Source organism: Mastigoproctus giganteus, chromosome 8, assembly GCF_048544385.1.
Source record: "Mastigoproctus giganteus isolate SK-2022 chromosome 8, ASM4854438v1, whole genome shotgun sequence".
NCBI lineage: Eukaryota > Metazoa > Arthropoda > Arachnida > Uropygi > Thelyphonidae > Mastigoproctus > Mastigoproctus giganteus.
Genome location: NC_143582.1, coordinates 165,626,005 through 165,640,643, shown reverse-complemented (window position 1 = coordinate 165,640,643; position 14,639 = coordinate 165,626,005). Strand labels below are relative to the sequence as shown.

General features: G+C 39.7%; 1 protein-coding gene across 1 annotated transcript in view; it reads left to right on the top strand.

The window, feature by feature from the left end:
- The window catches only part of mesh (sushi domain containing 2 mesh), a 251,344-nt gene that overhangs the window by 188,686 nt on the left and 48,019 nt on the right, over positions 1-14,639 (top strand). Inside the window, exon 18 of the mRNA XM_090380389.1 lies at positions 7,831-8,007. Within this exon, the coding sequence (XP_090236515.1) occupies positions 7,831-8,007 (177 nt within the window). The remainder of the gene's footprint in view (positions 1-7,830; positions 8,008-14,639) is intronic.

Below are 14,639 nucleotides of genomic sequence, written 5' to 3'. Positions count from 1 at the left end.
CAGTAGCCTGTTTAATGATCTTCTGATTTGGCAGGTAATCACCCTGTGGTCGGAAGTCGTCCACGAGTCTCTGACGATCCAATCATCAACGTAACCTGCAAGGTTTCTCGTGGACAATGTGACATCAATAGTCGCCTCCCACAGGGTATTACAAAATGTAGGCATCTGGTGTGGTCTGTTCAGGATAGTGAACCGGGAGTTCGAGAGAAAGTCCTCTAAAATCTGTCCATTTCTGGTACCTCTCCTGTCTGGGGTCAGACTGTGCCAGGCTGGTGAGCGGCAGTTTACATCTGCCCCAATTATGATCCTTTGATCAGGGAGCATGTCGGTCAAGGCCTGCAAGTACCTGGTGATGGGTGCGATGTCCTCGCCCGGCCTGCTGTAAAGGGCCACAGCATAGATTTGGCCCAATGGCGTTAAGATGTGGGCACACGCCGCCCAGGGTGCACAAAGCTGTGTTACTTTAGTCACAGTATAATTGGGATTATGTTTGGTTCTGTTTCTGTTTGGTTCTTGGGATTGCGCACCACAACTGCAGCCCAAGGGGTGTCACTCTCGTCATGGACTATTTTGTATGCAGCCGGATATCCGCACACTCGTTTTGAGTGGGTATATGGTTCCTGTAGTAGTAAGACGTCAGCTGCTTCCTCGTCCGCTATGACCCTAAGTTGCTGGGCCACTGCTCTAGCTCTCTGCGCATTATGCTGTATTATTGCAATTTTGAATCTATTGTACTCTTTAGGGCATCTCTCCATAGTCGGTTCGTGACTGGTATAACCCTTTTACTTTAAGATAAACTGGACAGTTCGGGTCTCTGATAGAATGCGAATGGTCCATTTTCCCTGCCTTGCAGTTTGTACAGATTGGATCTTGCTCCTTGTTTGGACATGTTTTATATTCATGTCCCCTGCCAGAGCAGTGACCGCAGGTTGATTCTGTTTGTGTACATGTATGAGTTGTGTGGCCGTATTTACAACACCGGAAGCATTTCGGGACTGCCACATGCTCCCGGAATCGGTGGGATCCCCATTCAATGTAGATTCTCTCTTGATTCTTTAATTGCTGCCAGACAGTCGGGGCCAGCTCTAGAACCCAGTTTCTGTTTGGTCCTGCCCTAGATCTGGTGGAGTACCTAGGCTGCACCAGGGTTCGCTGTTCCTGTAGTTGCTAGGGGGTCGGTCTCAGATTTCTGTTTATTATCTCTGTGGCTAACTGTTCCGGGGTTAGGTCTTTGTCAATGTCAAAGACAATGATAGCAGGTCCTCTCTTTTTTGGCAATTCTGCAGTCAAACCCAAGGTGGCAATTTTTGGGTTATCCATTATCGTCTGTATGTCTTCGTTTCCCTCCGTTTCAATAACGAGTCCTACATTCCTCGTTTTCCGAATGGACTTTATCTTAGTAGCTTTGAGGTCATCCCTTAGTTCCTTCATCACAGTTGTCTTTATTTCTTCACTAGTTCTCTTTTCCTGGGGGCCATCTGTGGTCACAGGTCTAAGCACAATCAAGTTGGGTGTCATCAAGAGAGGTTGCTTCCTTTTTGGGGGCCCGGGCTGAGTTTGTTTTCCCTGATTTTGATTACTCCTCAGCGTTTCAGCAAAAGTGGGAGCACGCTGTTGCATTTTATTTGTCCCACATTCTTTATAGGCCTGCAGCCTCGCGGTGACTTTTTCATTTTCAACATATGTCTTGAAAAGGATAGTCTCCATCTTGTTAAAGATTGTGACGATTTGCGACCTCACAAGGGTGGTTATTCTATTATTCGGTTCTTTAAATATTGATTCCAGTGCTATTTTGAGTGCCAGTGACTTTTCATAGACAGTACCCACCGGTAGGGAGGGATCTATGGGGGGAGATTCCTGCTGCTTTTCATTGTTTGTTTCTTCGTTCGCATTGACATTTTCCTGAGTGTCCTTATTCTCAGTTTGGGAGCGTGTTCCCCGCTCTATTTTCGCTGTTAACAGCTTTTTGTTTTTACGCTTGCTTTGTGTTTGGGGGGTCCCAGGACAGGCGTCTTCTGTGTCCTCTTGTTGTTCTAGGGGGGGTTATCTCGTCGTCCTGCCCTTTTGGCTGGGTTTCTTTCAGTTTGTGATTTTTGCTATCCATATCAGCAAAGGTTCCGGATATTCGGACGTGCGGATTATCGGGGTTGTCAATCTTTATATCAGTTTGTGGCTGTAATATGCTGGTGAACAATACCCGCTGCACGCATACAGGTCAAAGAGATTATTTTGTAGGTTTTTAGGGCTTCCAAAGTTTGGTCCGCTCTAATCAAAACGATTATTCTAAACATATACTGCCAGCATATTGCTGTACTGGTTTACATAGGAAAATTTCTTAAAAACGTTCATATCTCTAAATATAGTTAACGAAAAGTCACAAAAGGTCACCTGTACATCCAGTCCAATTTCCTCTTTCTTCCAACACCATCTGTATGCTTCAGTCTTCTGTTGGTACTTGTTTCAGAAGCTGGAGAAGAGAGCTACCCACTGATACCAAAACTTTATGTACTGTACGTATCGTATTCCCAGCAATATCCACTAGGCCTAACTGCCAACAATGCGTGTTTGACTACAGCAAAGCGTTAGCAGAATGCTAAGCCTAAAGGGATTTGGTCTATGACGAGAGAGTACAGACCAGATAACCCTCGTAATAACAAAAATTTTTTACCCACTTAATCCACTTGCGAAGTTCTTTTAGCTGGCACACTTTTCCAGTGGAAGAAAATACTTTAAACACATTAATATAACTCAACATTCAGGAGCTCCAGAACACGTGGCTACACTGAATGAGCCATGGATATGGAACCTTGAAAAATCTGCATAGCTCTGTTGCTGAATGCTTCGTTGATACCAATTTTAGTTTTATATGGCGAATTCCAGTATGGCCAGCATTAATTTTCTTTTGAAACACATTTCTAAAATATTGTTTTCTTTTTGTGGAGTTTTTCATTGAAGATGAAAAAGTGATTGAGACCTTCATTTTCATGATTCCATATAAGTAGAACATCACTGTGTATCTCATTCAGAGTTTGAATTTTACAGTAAAAATGTCTAACATTTGGTTTCTACACTGGACATAAAGATTTCATCTGCAATGGGTTGCAGTCTCTCTGTTCTGAGACTTCTGTGTGTTATAGAAACTCTATACAGGTAAAGCAGATTTTACTTAAGAAAGTTCCAGAGAGAGGAGCTGCTGTTCCTTATGCAGTTATAGAAGTTAGTACATTTGTATGGCTGTTTTGGTCTGATATTTGCCAGCAGTGGGATGCTGGTGAATATGAAGTCAGTATTGACTAGTATTAAAGTTTCCACATGTCTTCTTGTTCTAATTGTATTACTTTGATTTTTCCTTTTGAAATCTATATGTTCTGGGAAGTACTGGGGCACAGAAAATTTTATTACCTGAAAAAAGAAAATGAAATAGTGCATAAGACAATTAAATGCTGCCCTAAAAGTGGCTAAATGTTATCAGAAAAGCTCTGCCTGAGGCAAGTCACTTATTTAAATTTTCCATGCCATGGAGTTTAAGAGGTATGTGAATAGGATGGCAACTCCTTTCCTAACAGAAAAAATATTCTGACAGTACAGGTCAGTGTTGAAAAAAAGCACCAAGTTAAGGTTAAAAGTATCTGCAGTTCTGCCCAGACATGATAGGAGGCAGTATATGATGAGTCAATCAATTCGGCTCTAGAGAGATTGTGCAAGGCTCATGGGGTAGAAGTTTTCTCAGCATGGTCTGTGCTTGTTAACAGGAGAGACTGCTTCTACAGGGATAGGAAACACTTAACTGGGAAACTGCTAGGTTGGGGGGATATACAAACTAATAGTTTAACAGTAGTTGCTGGCAAAGGTGAAAGCAATTCTTGCACTGCTTCTATTGGAATGACCAGAAGCCTGGAAAACAAGATGCTGGGGATTTCAGAGACTGCTGGGAGTCATCGAGGAACAAGTAAATACGCGGTCTGTGTTAGGGTAGCCAAGAATAAGAACAGGTGCATGTATACTTGCGTGTACACTAATGCTAGGAGTTCAGTAAATAGATTTGATGAATTTGAGGTGCTGGTCAAAACGTCAAAGGCAGATATTGTTGGGATATCAGAGATGTGGTGTCACATAGATATAAGGGATGCAGAATTGGAATTTCCAGAGTATAATGTGTACAGAAAGGATAGACAGCATAAGAAGAGAGGAGGGATTATGCTGTTAGTTAAGAAAAATAAAATCTAAGGAAGTGCATCCAGTTGACAGAGCAATGTTGAGTCAGTTTGGAGTGACATAACCACTGGGAAAGCAAAATTGAGAGTAGGAGTGTGTTATGGCCTAATGACTGATGAATATAATGAACAACTGTACAGAGAAATAGAGTGGGCCAGTAAATCAGATTGCCGACGCCTCCATAGCCAGGTGGGCGAAAGCAGCAGTGCGTAGCACACGCTTCTTGATTATACCGGGGTTCGAGCCCGTGACCACCAAATACGGAGGATGTGGAACAGTCAGGGAATGACCACCGCATATCCCCCAGAGCAATATGGCCTTAGTTGCTAATGCCCCTAAAAACCAAACAACACAACAACAGTAAATCAGATTGCCTTAAAATTGGGGATTTTAACACTACAGATATTGACTGGGACTTGTGGGTTGGTGACTTGCACACTAACAAGGCTTTTGTGGATTTATTGGATGATTGTTTTCTACAGCAGCATGTTCCAGAAGCAACCAGAGGGAGTAATACTCTTGATCTGATTATCAGTAGTGATTCTTCATGCATTAAGAATCTACAGATAAAGGAACCACTAGGTGGCAGTGAACACAGTGTGCTGATATGGAATTTACTCAAAGATGTAACTACCATTAGCAGTAAAGAGAAGGGTTTTTGATTTCATAAAGTTGATTAAAGTGGTCTGAGACAGTTTTTAAATTCTGTATAGTGGGACCAACTGATAATATTGGTCCCACTGCTGAAGTGCTGTTTAAGACATCAAAAGCGGATAATGTTGGAATATCAGAGACGTGGTGCCACACAGATATAAGCAGTGCAGAATTGGAATTTGGGGAGTAATATGTGTACAAGAAGGACAGACAGGGTAGAAGGGGAGGAGGGACGATGCTGTTAGTTAAGAAACAAATAAAATCTAAGGAAGTGCATCAAGTTGACATGGGTGGACAGTGAAATGTTGAGTCGGTTTGGTGTGGCATAAGCACTGGAAAAACGAAGTTGAGAGTAGGAGTGTGTTATAGACCTAATAACTCTGATGAGTACTATCAACAATGTACAAGAAAATACAGCGGGACAATAAATTAGATTGGGAATTTATAATTCCCAATCTAATTCCTCATTATATTGGGTATAATTGGGTTAAAATTCCCCATTATATTGGGTATAATGGGGAATTTTAACTTCCCAGATATAGACTGGAACTTGTGGGGTGGACACTCACATACCAACAAGACTTTTGTGGATTTATTTGATGAATATTCTCTATAGCAACATGTTCGAGAGACACCCAGAGGGAGTAATATTCTTGATCTGAATATCAGAGTGATTCTTCATGCGTTAAGAATCTGCAGATAAAGGAACCACTAGGTGGCAGTGATCACAGTGTACTGATGTGAGATTTACTTAAAGATGTAACTACCATCAGGAGTAAGGGGAAGGGTTTTTGCTTTCATAAAAGTGACTACAGTGGTTTCAGAGAGTTTTTAAATTCTATACAGTGGGACTAACTAATGATGTTACCAACAGCAAATTCTAAATGGGAAGCATTGAAAGAATTAATCTTGAAAGCTACTATGCTTTTTATACCAACTAAGAAATAGTGTTCAATGTTTAGGTCTATATGGATATCAGATGTACTAATGAGACTCGTGGCAGAGAAGAAAAGTGCATGGGATGCAAGTAAATTATCAGGCAACACAGAGCCTATGGTAGATATAAGTTGCTCTGTAATCAAGTTACAAAGGAGGTTAGGCAGGCCAAGGCAGATTACAAGAAATATTTGGCAAAAAATGCAAAGAAAAACAGCAAAGAGTTCTTTACTTATGTAAACTCTAGAAGGAAGGGGATGAATCAGATTGGTCCACGATATCGATGGTTCGAATGTTGTTGATCCTGCTCAGGTAACTGACAAACTGAATGAGTATTATGAATGTAGATTCACACATGAGGAGTTATTCAAGGAGGGGAATGCCAGAGGTTTTTCAAACTCTGGCAGTGAGCTAAATGATTTTTTTTACAACATAAGAAGGGCACCTGGGGTGGATGGGATCTATCTAGTTATACTGAATGAGGCAGCAAAGAAAGTAAGCAAACCCCTTGCCATAATTATGAGAGCTTCCTTGGACTCAGGGAATGCACATCTTCAGTCCATGGAGGACTCCATGGACTGAAGATGTGCAAAAATGTGACCCTAATTCAGAAAGGAGGATCAAAGAGTGACACAAGTAATTATAAACCTGTTAGTTTAACTTCTGTTCCAGGAAAATTAATGGAGACAGTGGTTAAAGAAGCACTGCAGGATCATCTAGACAAGACTGCAATTATAATTCAGACAAGCCAATGATTTGTTAAGGGGAAGTCTTGTCTGACCAATTTGATTGGATATTACGATGTGATCACAAATAAACTGGATAGAAAAATAATTCTGATATCATATACTTGGATTTTAAGAAAGCTTTTGATACTTTTGCACATGGAAGACTACTATACAGATTGGAGCAGTATGGCATTAAGGGCAAATTTCTGCTATGGATAAAGGGATGGTTGAGTGGGAGAAGACAGAGTGGTAATCAATGGACACTGCTCTTCATGGACTAATGTTATTAATGGAGTACCCCAGGGTTCAGTGTTGGGTCCTTTGTTGTTTATGTATTTATTAATGATATTGATGAAGGTATATCAGGCTTAATGTCCAGTGACAGTGCACTACTGCAACAGAACTAGATGGGCCGAATGAGGGATGGCAACTGAATTTTAACATCGACAAATGCAAAGTACTGCATATGAGTAGCAGTAATCCCAGAATAACGTATCAACTGTGTGACATATTAACTTAGGGTGGAAGAGAATGAAAAAGACTTGGGGGTAATTTTCCAGTCAGATATGAAGTTTTCTGAGCTATGCAGACAGTCTCGGAAGAGTAGCTCATGGTGTCTTTTAAATGATATAAGGAATATTTTTAGCAGTAATAAGGAAGTGATTATCCCTGTGTATAAGGTAATGGTCAGGCCATACCTTGAGTACTGTATACAGGTCCAGAGGCCTCATTTTAGGAAGGATGTAGAGCTGTTGTAACAAGTACAGAGAAGGGCAATGAGATTAGTGAATGGAACAAACAGTTGCTCTTATGACGAAAGGCTGAAGTTCTGCAAATTGCTGTGTCTGGAGACTAGGCACCTGCAAAGTGATCTGGCTGAGGTGCATAAGGTCTTGAATGGTTTGAGCAATGCTGATGGGACTTCCTCTTGCCCAGATTAATCATCTGAGGGGACATAAATTCAAATTGAGGAAAAACAGTTGTAGAATAGATGTGCAGAAATTTGCCTTTAGCCAGCAGGTGGTTGATTGCTGGAATAAACTTCCATCTGTCATTGTTGAGAAACATTTGTAGTGAATGGCAAGTGAAATGGGAATGTTTTTTTTTTATTTTGCCTGATGTTGTATAAGCTTATTTTCTTGCATCATATGCCTCTACTAATGCTAAACATTATTTTTCTTTAAACAGAACATTATATTTTTCAGTATAGTTTATTTCATTTAATTGATTACCCAATAAAAGCTATTTTTGGTTAATTTTATTAATTTTTATATTTTCTTTCTCTATCAAACGGTAGTGGTTCGATGTCCAGACTTGACCAGGCCATTGCATGGAAGGAAAAGTGAAATCCGTTATTATATTGGAACAGTGGTACGATTCTCATGTGATGATGGGTTTCGTCTAGTAGGATATGAGTTTCGACGATGCCGATCAACTGGACTCTGGAGCTGGGGTATTGATGCTGAATGTGTCAGTAAGTATTTAATTTAATGGCAATCCATTAAATATTTTTCTAATCTTGTGTTTTTTGTGGTTTTCAATAATCACTACAGTATATTAATACAATACAATGGTTTCTTCTAATAATGTTTTCGACTGCTTAAAGGGGTCATAACTATCCTGAAATGTATCAAGCAAAAACTAATTGTATATATTTTACCAAAAGTTGCAAAACTTACCAAAGCTAAAACTAGAACCTTACAATCAAAGCTCAACACATTTGCTGCCCGAATGCAAACTTGCATCAAAATGAACTGCAATTTTTGTGCCTCAAAGCAAATATGCATCTATTGAATTGTGATCATTAAATGGAAAAGGAAAAAAGTGTGGCATTGGAGGCAAATTGCTGCTATGGATAAGGGGTTGGTTGAGTGGCAGAAGACAGAGAGTGGTAATCAATGGACACTGCTCAACGTGGACTAATGTAATTAGTGGAGTTCCTCAAGGTTCAGTGTTGGGTCCGTTGTTGTTTTCGGTGTTTATGAATGATATTGATGATGGGATATCAAGTTTAATGTCCAAGTTTGCAGATGATACAAAGGTTGGCAGGGTCGTTAAGGACACTACTGATGCTATGCTGCTGCAACAGGATCTGGAAAGGTTGAACAGATGGGCTGAGAGGTGGCAAATGAAGTTTAACATTGACAAATGTAAAGTACTACATATGGGAAACAGTAACCCCAGAGCAACGTATCAACTCTGCGGTACTACACTGACAGTGGTGGAGAATGAAAAGGACCTGGGGGTAATTGTGCAGGCAGATATGAAGTTCTCTGAGCAGTGCAGACGAGCTGCAAGAGTAGCTCATGGTGTCTTGTCAATGATATACAGGAATTTTTCTAGCAGGGATAAGGAGGTGATTATTCCCTTGTATAAGGCAATGGTTAGGCCACATCTTGAGTACTGTATACAGGTCTGGTGGCCTCATTTCAAGAAGGATGTAGAACTGCTGGAACGGGTACAGAGAAGGGCAACTAGATTAGTGAATGGAACAAAGGGTTGCTCTTACGAAGAAAGGCTTAAGTTTTGCAAATTACAGAGTCTGGAGACTAGACACCGGCGAGGTGATCTGATAGAGGTGTATAAGGCTTTGAATGGTTTGAGCATGCTCAATGCCAATGGGATTCTTCATCTTGCTCGGAATAATCACCTCAGAGGGCATAAATTCAAATTGAGGAAGGACGGATGTCGGATAGATGTGCGGAAATTTGCCTTTGGCCAGCGGGTGGATGGTTGGTGGAACCGACTTCCATCACTTGTTGTAGAAGTTGATAGCCTAAACAAATTTAAAGCTCAACTGGACAGGTATTTCGAACGAACAGATGGGTGAAATGGGAGTGGGGTTTTTTTTTTTTTTTTTTGGCTGATGCTGAATAAGCTTGCTTTCTTGCATCATATGCCTCTACTAATGCTAATGCTAAAGTACATTAGTCCACGAAGAGCAGTGTCCGTTGATAACCACTCTCTGTCTTCTCCCACTCAACCATTCTTTTATTCATTGTAGCAACTTGCCCTTAATGCCATGCTCTCCAATTTGTACAGCACTCCTCCATGTGCCACAGTATCAAAAGCTTTCCTAAAATCCAAGTATATGATATCAAAATTATTCCTTGCATCCAGTTCCTTTGTGACCACATCATAGTATCCAATCAAATTTGTCAGACAAGACTTCCCCTTAACAAACCCATGCAGCGTCTGAACTATAATTGCAGTCTTGTCTAGAAAAAAAAAAAAGATAGACTAACAGGTCTGTAATAACCTGTGTCACCCTTTGATCCCCTTTGTGAATTGGGTCACATTTGCACATCTCCAGTCCATGGGGACTTCCCCTGAATCCAAGGAAGCTTTCATAATTATGGCTATTGGTTTGCTTTAATATAACTGGATAGAGCTCATCCACCCCAAGTACCTTTCTTATATTCAATTTCAACAATTTCTCCTCCACTTTGCTCCCAGTTATTACAAAATCATTTAGCTCCTTGCCAGAGTTTGATAAGCTTCTGGCCTCCATTCCCTACAGACCTCCTCATGTGTGAGTGTAGATGCAAAATAGTCATCCAGTTTGTCAGCTACCTCAGCAGGTTAATCAACAATTGAACTGTCGATGCCAAGTGGACCAATCTGTTTCATCCCCTTTCTTCTAGAATTTACATAAGTAAAGAAGTCTTTACTGTTTTTCTTTCCATTGTTTTCCAAAGATTTCTCGTAATCCGCCTTTGCTTGCCTAATATCCTTTGTGACCTGATTACAGACTATCTTATATCTACCATAGGAATCTGTTTCCTGATAATTTATATGCATCCCATGCATTTTTCTTTTCTGCCACAAGTCTCATTAGGTCATCTGCCATCCATTTAGGCCTAAACTTGAACAGTATTTCTTAGTTGGTATGAAAAGCCTAATAGCTTTCAAGATTAATTCCTTGCACGCTTCCCATTTAAAATTTACTTTTGGTAACATTATCAATTAGTCCCATTGTATAGAATTTAAAAACTCTCTGAGACCACTGTAGTAAATTTTAGGAATGCAAAACCTCTTTCCCTTATCCCTGATGGTAGTTACATCTTTAATTACAGGAACTCCCCGACTTACGTAAGGGTTGCATTCTACGGAACGCTACGTAAGTCGGGGAATTTCCCCATGCCTCTGCAGCACTCGCAACCGTGCTCGCTGAATTGATTGAATCAAAAAAGAAATGTTCAACGACACGTAAATAGAATTATTTATTATATTTTTATCTCATGCGCAGGAAAAATTACAAAAGCGTGCAATTTAAAAAAATTTCAAAATTATAAAATTACAAAAAAAAGAGAGGAGACAGGCATAACACCAGAAAGTTTTCCTCTCAAGCATTGTTGCCAAAATAGACATCTTCAGCTGATAAGTACGCCGCTGCAGAGGTTGAGGGCTGTGGCGATAGAAGGGGTCGGCTGCTCAGCCTTACGAAAGAATATATTAATGAATGACTGGATGATGGCTTCTTTCTTTTCATCGTAGATTTCTTTGTAGCAAGCAAGCATATCATTCACCCTTCTGTTAACTTTCAAGAATCATTTGCTGTCAGGATCCATTTTCTCAAACCTCCCTAATGACGATGCAATTTCACGAAATGCCACTGCCATCTCTCTCTGGTGATGAAGCATCTCCACTCCTCATTTGGTTCATCTTGAGCTTCATCAGCATTTTCTTCTTTCACTATTGCTGCCTGCAAGTCAATAAGTCCTTTGTTAGATAATTCCTTCTCTTCTTCCTCTATTAACTCCTCCACATCTTTGGCATCAACCTCCAACTGAAGTAGCTCTGCAACCTTTACAATCTTATCTGTAACCTCTTCATATGATTTGTCTTTTTCAATCCTTCAAAGCCTTTCACGTGCTGTGGGCATATTTTCTTCCATGCGCCATTTAAACAACTTTTAGTAATTCTGCCCAGGCCTTATTAATGTTTAAGATGGCGTGTTAAAAATTGTAAGATTTCCAAAAGTCTCTTAACGTAAACTTTTTCTCATCGTCTACTGCAGACAATGCCTGAACAAATGTTGTGCATAAATAGTATGCTTTTAAATTCGAAATAACACCCTGATCCATAGGTTGGATGAGTGAAGTCATGTTTGCTGGTAGAAATATGACTCTCACGTTCGAATTGAAATCATCTAGATGCGTAGGATGTCCAGGAGCATTATCTAATAGAAGCAAAACCTTGAAAAGAATGTTGTTGTCTTTATAATATTTTTCAATCTTGGGCAGCATTTAAACCAATCCTCAAAGAGAAAGATATTTTTATCCATGCTCCCTGATTCGATTGATGCCCTTAAATGCACAAGGATTTCCAGAATGGTACACAAGCAGTGGTTTTAATCTGTAATCTCCACAGTATTTTCCTCTTTGGCAGTGTATGTTTGATGCTGCATTTTTTTCCAATGCAGTGCAGTGTTGTCAACGTTAAAAATTTGCTGCGTTGAATAGCCGCCTTCATCAATAATTTTTTCCAACACATCACAAAATGTCTCTGCAGCTGCTGAACCAGCACTGGCAACTTCACCACATACTTTAATGTTTTGGAAACCAGCACAATGCTTGAACCTATTGAACCACTCGTTGCTTGCCATGAACTTGGTTTGGAATTCACCGTACTTATCCTTAATATCTTTATAAATACTTGCTGCTTTTGCTTGAATGGTCATTAGACTCAGGGGTCTGAATCTGATTTTCAGATTCTGAATCTGATTTTCCATTCAAATTATTAATAGCTGTTCCATCTTCGATATAGCACCTGAACACTGTTTTGTGATCACTGTTGATCTTAAGTGCATTGATCCTTTGACATGTTCTTTTATTCGCACACTGTCCTTTAAAATAGTATTCATTGTTGAAGCAGTGAGACCTAATTCCCTTGCAATAGATGACAAACTTTGTCCTGCTTCATACTTAATCATTTTCATCTTCATTTCTAAATCAATTTTGTTTTAGTCTCTAAATCAATTTCTAAATCATTCCCTAGCACTACCACAACTTGCACATTTTGTTGGCTGCTTTCATCATTGTAATATGAAAATAGTAATGGAAAGAAGTTTCTGAAAATTTGTTTTTTATATGATTGAAAATTTCAGTAAAGGGGAACACATTTCACCATAATACCGTAACCTAAAAACCCACATGATTGCAGTTATCGAGACCAGAATACCACATGATTGCAGTTTGGCAAGAGACCAGATGGTAGCTGAGTATTCTGGTCTCTTGCCAAAGCTATTGGCCGTAACTTTTGCCCATCTCTGCTCCCACCTCTGTCAAAACCAGATAGTTCTATTGTCACTTCAGCCAAGGATAAAGCTGACCTGCTAGCATCTCATATATCTTCCAACTCGCGTGTTAATGATCTTAATAAAACAACTCCCACAATTCCCAACATACTCCATTCAATGCCTCCTGTGGTCTTCCGTCAAAAGGATATCAGAAGGATTTTGGCATATCTTGATATTAAGAAAGCTCCAGGTGCAGATGGTATTTCTCCATTTCTTCTCGAAACCTGTGCTCCTGAACTTACTCCTATTCTTTGCTGCCTTTTTTCACTTTCTTATTATTAAGGTTTCTTTCCTTCTGCTTGGAAATTTGCTCATATCCAGCCAGTTCCTGAAAAGGGTGACAAATCCCTCCTATCCAATTATCATTCTATTGAAATTACTTCTACTCTTTCTAAAATAATGGAGAAATCAATTAACCACCAATTCTTAAACTGTCTAGAAACCTTACATCTGATCAACTATCGCCAATATGGATTCCATCAGAGTCGATCCACTGGTGATATTCTGGCTTATGTTACCCATTTATGGACAAATTCAATGGAAAATTTTGGTGAAACACAAGCAGTTGCTCTTGGCATCTCAAAGGATTTTGATCATCTTATGGTTTTCCTACTGTTTTTTTGTAATTGGTTATCCAGTTTTCTCTCTGACTGCTCACTGAGGATGATGGTAGATGGCTCTCTGTCTTCTAACTTCTCCACTAATGCTGGTGTCCACAAGGTTCAGTCCTTCCTCCACTCTTTTAGCATTAGCATTAGTTGAGGCATATGATGCAAGAAAGCAAGCTTATACAGCATCAGCCAAAAAAAAAACCTTTCCCATTTCACCCCTCCAGTCACTCCAAATGTTTGTCTAGTTCAGCCTTAAATTTATTTAAGCTATCAACTTCCACAACAACAGATGGAAATCTGTTCGAGCAATCAACTACCCGTTGGCTAAAGGGTTTGCTTACTTCCCTTGCTGCCTCCTTCATTATAACTGGATAGATTCATCTGCTCCAGTTGCCTTTTTTATGTTTAACTTCAACAATTTCTCCTCCACTTTGCTCTCAGTTTTCACAAAATCACTTAGCTCTGTTAGAGTTATTGTTCAAGGTTCAGGCCTAAATGGATGTCGGATGAATTAATGAGGCTCATGGTAGAGAAGAAAAATGCATTGGATGCATATAAATTATCAGGCAACACAGAAGCCTATGACAGATATAAACTAGTCTGTAATCAAGTCACAAAGGAGGTTAGGCAGGCGAAGGCAGATTACGAGAAATCTTTGGCAAAGGACGCAAATTCAGCCTTAAATTTATTTAAGCTATCAACTTCCACAACAGATGGAAGTCTGTTCCAGCAATCAACTACCCGTTGGCTAAAAGCAAACTTCCACACATCTTTTCTACAACTTTTCCTCTTGTATATTAATGACCTTCTTCCAATGAGTGCTGATCAAAGCAGATCAGCACTCATTGGTTTGATTCAGTTTTTCATGCTGAATGGCAAGAAAACTAGAAGTTAATAACAGAATATTAGTTATATACGGTGAAAGTTTCTACTCATAAACTTCCATAATGGAGGAGTTAAGAAATTAGTGGAATGTATCGAAAGCATCCTCACTATCTGTTAACTGAGTAATGTTGATCCCACATTTTTGCATGAAAAGTTATGGCTACCATTTTCTACAGCAACAGTAATCTTTTGCTGCTAGACATTAAAGAACTTTATAGTAACATTAATTCAGGATAATACGGTTAAACTTTTGAGCTGCATGTGCCTCAATATTAAATTCAAGCACTGCTACAAAAATGCACTGGAGTA